This window comes from Phaethon lepturus, unplaced genomic scaffold, assembly GCF_000687285.1.
Source record: "Phaethon lepturus isolate BGI_N335 unplaced genomic scaffold, ASM68728v1 scaffold1209, whole genome shotgun sequence".
NCBI classification, from domain to species: Eukaryota; Metazoa; Chordata; class Aves; order Phaethontiformes; family Phaethontidae; genus Phaethon; species Phaethon lepturus.
In genome coordinates, this window is record NW_010560980.1 from 17,185 (window position 1) to 25,764 (window position 8,580).

Sequence of the window (8,580 nt, forward strand, 5' to 3'; positions counted from 1 at the left end):
TTATTCAGTTGGCCTGTAGGCAATCACAGGCTGTTCTTCACCAACATCTATCAACATATCTAATGGAACATGAGGCTTGTCGTAGCCAGAAAACTTGAGACAGCTGCTTGGAATGACAGTTTGTTTTATTTCTGTGGCAGAAACCTCTGGACCTGAAGAGTTACTGCATATATCCATTTGGCTATTGTCAGAAATGAAATAACTCTCTTTTACTTTGTGATTCTGTTCATCATCAGAAGATACCTCCTCTGTGCTTTCCTGCAGAGACACATTTTCTGCTTTGGCTGGTGCCTCTACAGCAGGAACAGAAAATGCTCCTTCACTGGAATTCTCAGGATTAACAGTTTCTTCTTTTGGCTCTACTTCCAGCGAGGTTACTTCTTCATTCACTGGCAACGCTGACTGGCCTGGCATGACGTTTATTACAGATATGTATTTTGCCTCCGATTTTGATTCTAGAATGCTGTCTGTGTTCAGATTTCTTATCACGCTGACCTTAAATGGGGGGGGGGGAAGAAAGAATCACTTTTAGTTCCACGTAATCTACTCATTTATTGGCTTTCTCTTCTGCCAAAGTTTAGAGGTTAAAAAAAAGGTAGAAGTTCTTAATACAAATCTAATGTCATTACAACCAATCGCAACAGAAATAAGCAAAATTAGAATCTGGCAAAGTCATTAGTCTGTATCTATGACTTCAGCTGTTTCATTAACACTTTTACACAAGCACTCAAAAATGCTTTTTATGTGCAAACACATTTGCAAGGACCAAATCAATTTCATGTAATCCACTGTATTTTAAGTCATTTGAAGTTTGCAATGTAGAGGAAAACAGGGAAGTAAGAAAAAGCTGTAATCTCTTCAACTAGCTGGGGAGACCTTTCATACCCTACAGGTAATGAGTGTAACTTGCAATGACTGTAATATTTTGTGGCAACTGTCTCAACTGGGAGGGAAGTGAACTTTGGAAAGGCATCTTTAAAGTGATATGAGAAGCTTTATGCATACCCAGCAGTCACATCTATGCTGAAGTCTTCCTAGTTATTTCTCCTGTGTCACTATGCACCCCCTCAATGCTGTGCCAAACTTTAATGTTCCACTTAGAAACCTCTCCACAGGAAGAAGATATTAATTCCTTCAATGGCCAGGCTCCAGCTTGCTTTAAACAATTATGATATGCCTTCAGGCTGTTTGGGTTTTTTTTAAAGGTGTTTTTAAGAACACATATGAAAAACAAAGTAGGGTAAATTTTCAGCTGTATGGTGGTGTTCCCTAAAGCTAACAGAAACCATAGGGGGGAAAAGGTTTACTCAATAGTGTCCTTTCCAAATTTCATAATTCACTATATATGTGTATCACAGACTATCAAGTACTATAGATAAGCTAATTTTTTAATAAAATGTAGACAAGCATTGTTTTTTAAGATACTTCATAAAAAAAAATCTGACTGAAAATACAGGTTGATGCAAATTTGGAAGAAAGGGACATAGGTATGAGGAGAAAAGGGAGAGAAAAATAACATTGTTTAAGAAAAGCTACAAAGTTGCAAAAAGAACATCTCTGTATTAGTGCAAGAACTGAGCGCCATCAAAACCAGACGATCAAATCTGGCTGCGCTTTTCAAGAATCTTCCTTGATCAGAAGGTTGTGAGGCCGTATCTTGACATTTATAACCTTCACAGTGTGCTGTTGACTTCATTAGAACTTGCCTTCACCTCTCACTTCAGCCCCATTCTTTCCCCACTGTTGCCCTGATATCTGTTGATGGTACTGTGGTTTATGCTGGATAATGAAACTATTGGAGTTTAAAAAAAAAAAACACAACAACAAACACCATGACAAAGCAAACAAACACTCCCTGGAAAGCAGTTATTTGTAATCTGAGTTTTACAAACAGCTGTGTTAGCACTACTAAGGTGAGGTGACCCCCTTGGGAATCAAGGGCTGCCACTGGAAAACTAGTAAAAAGAGCATTCAACTGGCTCCTGACACTGAAAATATATCACACTAGAACCTCGCTGCCATTCAGTCATCGTTCTCTCTGGATGTTCATTTTCTGTTATGCAGAAACAGTCAGAATACTGTATAATACACTGGAAACGTTCAACATCAGGTTGGATGGGGCTCTGAGCAATCTGACCTAGTTGAAAATGTCCCTGCTCATTTCAGGGGTTGGACTAGATGACCTTAAAGGTCCCTTCCAACCCAACCTATTCTATGATTCTGTAAAGAATATTCAGAGTGATTTCCATGACTATGTCTGGAAACCACCTGTTCATGAGAAGCAGATGCTTAAAAAATAGTTGCAGAAACCAGAATACAATCAATACTGCATAGATACTGAAGACATTATGAACAACTGGTAGGATTAATGTATCTTTTGAAAACCTGCTTATACAGATGTATGAAAGAGTATTGGATACTTATGCTATACTGACACTGGCCTTCAAGGGATCAGCATCTGTAGTTTTTTGGTGGGTAGAAAAATCTGACTCCAGTAGTCCCACAGTCACAACAGAAGACAATTCTCTGTGTAACCTTGAATACTTGAGGAATGTGAATTAAGACAAAATTCTACAGAAACTATGACTAAAAGCTGCATTTACAACTCCCCATCTCTCCCCATACCAGTATAGGCTATACTAAAAGTTAAAATAAAAAAGCAATGAGTTCTTGTTTCTGTTCTGTTAGGATTTTCACATGGCTCTCAAAATCAGTCCTACAATGTGTTAAGGGAACCCCTTGTACTCTGCACAGGTTCTGCACTTCACAGTGCCAGCTGGCAATGTTTAGAGATAGACCCTGAGGATAAAGTAAGTACTTTCTATACAACTACATCCAAGTCTTTTGTTCTCAAAAAGTAAACCCGCTTTTCTTTTTGGCAAGTTTTCGAGTCACCAAGCAAGATGGTGCAAAGACACTCCTATTCCCAATCATGAAAGAAGGAAACCATCAAAAGAAAAAACTCTCATGGGTTTCCTGATACCAAAGGTTCTTGAAGAGTCACTGAGTCATGACTACAAGACAATTTAGCAATTAATGCAGTTATTTCTAGCTTCAAAGAGAAGAATTACAGCTTACTACACTAACTGGAATGCCATTCAAAGCATCTGAAGTAACAAGGGTAATTAAGATATGGTTGCTATTTGAAGAAAAGTATTTACCATAGGTAAGTTAATATTTTTCTTTTGTGAGCACTATCTAGTACAAGCAAAGTGACAGCCAGTGACCTTAAGCTGAATGTCAGCAGCATATCCTGGCATATGCAGGCAATCATATGCGTCTTCCTGTCTCTAGTGACAGCACTTGAGCTTTCAAGTCTTTCACAGAATCACAGAACCACAAGGTTGGAAAGGACCTTCAAGATCATCAAGTCCAACCATTAGTCCAGTGCCACCATGTCCCCTAAACCATGTCCTGAAGCGCCACATCCACACGTTTCTTGAACACTTCCAGAGATGGCGACTCCACCCCCTCCCTGGGCAGCCTGTTCCAATGCCTGACCACTCTCTCAGTGAAGAAATTTTTCCTAATATCCAATCTAACCCTCCCCTGGCGCAACTTAAGGCCATTTCCTCTTGTCCTATCACTAGTTACTTGGGAGAAGAGGCCAACACCCTCGTTGCCACAACCCCCTTTCAGGTAGTTGTAGAGAGTGATAAGGTCTCCCCTCAGCCTCCTCTTCTCCAGACTTAACAACCCCAGTTCCCTCAGCTGCTCCTCATAAGACTTGTGCTCCAGACCCCTCACCAGCTTCGCTGCCCTTCTCTGGACACGCTCCAGCACCTCAGCATCCTTCTTGTAGTGAGGGGCCCAAAACTGAACACAGGATTCGAGGTGCGGCCTCACCAGTGCCGAGTACAGGGGCACGATCACTTCCCTACTCCTGCTGGCGACACTATTCCTGATACAGGCGATACATTCCTTTCACTGTCTCGACAGACTAGGGAGATACACTGGGGGAAGCCAGGCTCAAGAAGACATATAAATAACATGTCCCAAGGAATCCATAACAGCTAAGTAAATCAACAGTTCCTTTCTTCTAAGGGTTTGCCCACCTACATACTCCCAGTAGCAGTAATTTTCAGGTGCACATTTTCCAAAGGACAGTCTGAGAAGTCCTTTAAGTTTCCAAATCTTATTAGGACCTTGACAAAATCTCCATGGCCTTTGCATGGTTCCACAACAAATTAATGCTATGTTATCCTAGTTTCAGCTGGGATAGAGTTAATTTTCTTCACAGAAGCTGGTGTGAGGATGTGTTTTTGATTTGTGATGAGAAACTGTTGATAACGTGCTGATGTTTTGAGTTGTTGCTGAGCAGTCAAGGACAGTCCAGCTTCTCGTGCTGGGCTGCCAGCGAGCAGGCTGAGGGTGCATGGGGAGCTGGGAGGGGACACAGCTGGACAGCTGACCCAGGCTGGCCAAAGGGATATTCCATACCATATGACATCATGGTCATATATAAAGCTGGGACGAAGAAGAAGGAAGGGGTGGGGGGACGTTCGGAGTGATGGCGTCTGTCTTCCCAAGAAACTGTTACATGTGATGCAGCCCTGCTTCCCTGGGGATGGCTGAACTCCTGCCTGCCCATGGGGAGCAGTGAATGAATTCCCTGTTTTGCCCTGCTTGTGTGTGCAGCTTTTGCTTTACCTATAAAACTGACTTTATCTCAACCCATGAGTTTTGTCACTTTTACTCTTCTGATGCTCTCTCCCATCCCACTGTGGGGTAGCCCATGAGCAGCTGTGTGGTGCGTAGCTGCCAGCTGGGGTTAAACCACAACAAGCATCTACTTAAAGCTGCCAGGAAGCATATCACTGGAAGGCAGCAGTCCTAAGGTAGGACACCTTGCCTAACCTTTTAACAGATGGAAAAACTCCCTAGATGTTTCATTTTCAGACAAGCTCAGGTAAAACACAATGGTCATAACCTGTACAGAAAGAAATGTCTAGTACACATTCAAAGGTCAGTGACAGGCTCTCAGCTCCAAGAACTCTACAGAGATAACTTCATATCATTAAATTTATTATTCATACTATTTACATTATTTATTCATTACTTTACATGATTAATTATAAAAATAAATAATTGTAGGTTAATTATTCATTTTACATTCCCATATTATTCATAACACCTGTACTGAAGCTATCCTTATGAGCTATGCAATTTATATTTGTCACTAGACACTTCAATGGAAAGGGACAGAATCACAGAATATCCGGAGTTGGAAAACATCCATGAGGGTCACAGAGTCCAACTCCTGACTCCAATCAGGGCAACCTAGAAGTTAAACTGTACATCTAATATCATGGTCCAAATGCTTCTTGAACACTGACAGGCTCAGGGCCATGACCACTTCCCTGGGAAACTTGTCTCAGTGCTTGACCACCCAGATCTTCATAGTTATAAGTTTCATTCAGCTCCTTATGTGCAACAAAGCATGATGTGAAAAGTGAACCAGACTGTTCTGAATGACAAGATAACATATAGCCCAGTAAACTGAGAATATGGGCACACCAGTGACTTGCTACAAGGTGAGCTAAAGTGTGAACTCAAAGCACACATCAGGAAGCTCACAGGAGTTAAGGAGCACACATTCTATTTGTGTGATATTCTTTCTCCTGATCCCTGAGATGTGATACCACAGTGGTACTGGGAAGCCAGAATAACTATGGATCCATTGAGCATAACACTGTCATTCTGGATGAGCTGTCTTTTGCTATAACAAACAGTCTTCACAAAAATTACTGCGTGTGTATGTAGGACATCATGTTATGTATTCTGACAGCTACATGACAGTGTGAAGATAAAAAAAAATCTCTAGCACCTCATTTTTTCTACAGGTCTGTGTGTTTCGATATTTGGGTCCAGCTGCAGATTCCGTCAGACAGGTTTCTCTCGTGTTATTTTTTAAATCTACAGTGTGAACGGCTATCTCTTAACTAGTCTCAATGGCTCTGCCACAGTTCATGGAAAGAAACAGGCATTTTAGAGTGTTTTGTCTGACCAGAAGTGCGTATTATTTTAGAATGAGCTGAATATCTTGTGCTGCACAAGTTGATGGACTAGATTACTGCTTACTACAAAGGGACCTAGCTTGGACTTCTCCAGTCTCACCTCCTAATATTCTACTCCAACGAAAGCAGGCTTGAGGTGGGGATCTTAAGCATTGAGCTACCCCTGCACTATGAAGGAGTCAATTTAAAGGGTCCTGAAGTTGAAGAACACTGAATTGAAGATTATTGCCTCTTCTCCCTAGAAGTCTTATGAGACTTCCTGCATCTGCCAAGGAGATACACTCTTGATAGGATTACCATTTACTACTACCTCACATGGCAGCTCTTGAAAGCTGTTTCAGCTGCTGCTGATTGTTCAGTTGCTGAGACTAATCAGGCACCAAGAGGACATTAAAACAGTACTTGTCAGATACTCTGCTCTTGCCTGATGTGAAAGCAAGGAATGCTGCTGCTCTTTAAGAAACATCCACTGTTTCCTAAGGATGGCTACAGGAAGCTTTTAAAGGTAGAGCAGCTGGTGACCTCTCTTCCCTGTGACTGCTCAGTATGAGAACAGATTTCCCCTGGTTCCTCCCTCATGCTACAGCACTGTTACTCCCCTCTCCCCTTACTCTGCACATCACTAAGAATATTGTAGCATTTAGCAGTATCACAATATTACCATGCAATAATGAGATTTCACAGGTGGCTAGTGACAGCACAAGAGGAAATGGGCACAAACTGAAACACATGGAATTTTACCTGGGTGTAAGAAAACAATTTTTACTGTGACAGTGGTCAAACACTGGAATAGGTTGCCCAGAGCAGTTGTGGAGTCTCCTTCCTTGGAGGTATTCAAAACCCAACTGGACAGAGTCCTGGACAACCTGTTCTCGCTGACCCCGCTGGAGCAAAAAGGTTGGACTAAACAATCTCAAAAAGTCTCTTCTAACCTCAGTGATTCTGCGGTTCTACATCTCTGCTACTAGAATGAATACAAACCTGTCTATGTACACACACACTGAGTTCTTAAGAACTAAGTTCTCAAACTAGACCAACTACTGCTACATCAGTTAAAAAGAGATTGAAGTCTAGCCCTAAAACAAATACAAAGCATCTGGTTGCAGAGGCTGTCAGAATATTAGACTGGTATAAATCCTAAACATTTAGAATCTGTGAGACCATGGTAAAAAAAAAAAAGGCAGGCATAAAGATGTTATAGTTATAAGTTACCTACATGGATATTAAAAATCTGACACGGATAAGAAGCTGTGAACTTACCAAAGACTTGGGCAGCTTTATGTTCTTCTTCCTTAGTTTCTTGCAGCCACAACATACTGTCAACATTACACTCACGCTCAGAATAACAACACACAGAATGATGATATAATGTGTGCCTAAAAGGTTAGAGGAATATCTGTTAGGAAGTTTGGAAAAATAAACCACTGCCATATCATTTAGAGTAAATTCAGAAACTGTAATAGCTCAGAAGGCTTAGCTGTACTGTGTGAATATGTCAATTTACCATCTTTTTTCACTCAAGAAGACTTAATTTATAAAGCATTACATCAAGTAAATAAAAATTAGAATGACAGAAGATTTTCTATTTATATAAACACAGTCATGTTTTTATAGAGGTAAAGTAATTTTATAAGGAACAAAAAAATAGAGATGACAGATGGGGATGAACAGATTTGTACATTTTCCATGCGATAGAATATTAACTGGCATAATAATTACACATAGTCTATGTACAATAAAATAAAAATGTGAAATATTCCAAAACATAGAATTGTTAACTATTACTAATAAGATTCCATTAGTCTGACTCTCCTCAATATCTTTGCCCTCAATCATACCACTGCTCTTGTGCATAAAAGAACACACACAACCGACATTATCAATTTTATCTCTTTTCTCTAGCGAAGTTTTGGGCCATAATGAAGTAACATGAAAAAGCTTGTAAGAGGTTGAGACATAAAGTTGGGTCACTAGCTGCCTTTGTTCTTTTTAATCAAGATGTCAATACCTCAATTGTATGACAAGTTCATAGTTTCTCCAAACTCAAGAAAGTCTATATACATTTTCCTCAGTGATGAGACTGAGCAAAAAGCTATTTACTAGGAGAGACAATGCTTCTAAAACCATGTAACTCAGTGAATGATCCATTTGTCATTTGTTAATTACACGAATGATCAGGTGCAATGGAAACAGGTTTTGTAAATACCAACGAAGCAGGAAAAGCACTCAAGAAGTAGTCAGGGTTACTTGAAAATAATACATGATCTTTAAAGGTCTTTAGAACTGGGAAAGTGCATTTGGAAAATAATGACCATGCTTTCCCTTTTTCAACACTCTCCAATAGGCATCAAAGTCATCCCATGACTATATGAGAGCTTGAATACTTAGCTAGAACAGATCTCTGGTCAGACTCAGTATGTTCTTACTAAAGTTTTAGAATCCTCTTACTCAATGTCTGTTTGAGAGGAACATGAATGCAGCTTTCTTCTGATGGGGCACCAACTATCACATCGTCATATAGATGTCCCTTTGCTGAAACACAGTAAGTGGCACCTTCAGCAGG

The 8,580-nt window shown here is 40.3% G+C and overlaps 1 protein-coding gene across 1 annotated transcript in view; it reads right to left on the minus strand.

The window, feature by feature from the left end:
- IFNGR1 (interferon gamma receptor 1) overlaps positions 1-8,580 on the minus strand; it is a 15,487-nt gene continuing 6,907 nt past the window's right edge. Inside the window, 3 exon segments of the mRNA XM_010293811.1 lie at positions 1-495; positions 7,278-7,393; positions 8,466-8,580. The exon segment at positions 8,466-8,580 is cut by the window's right edge and continues 27 nt beyond it. Coding sequence (XP_010292113.1) covers positions 1-495; positions 7,278-7,393; positions 8,466-8,580 — 726 coding nt within the window.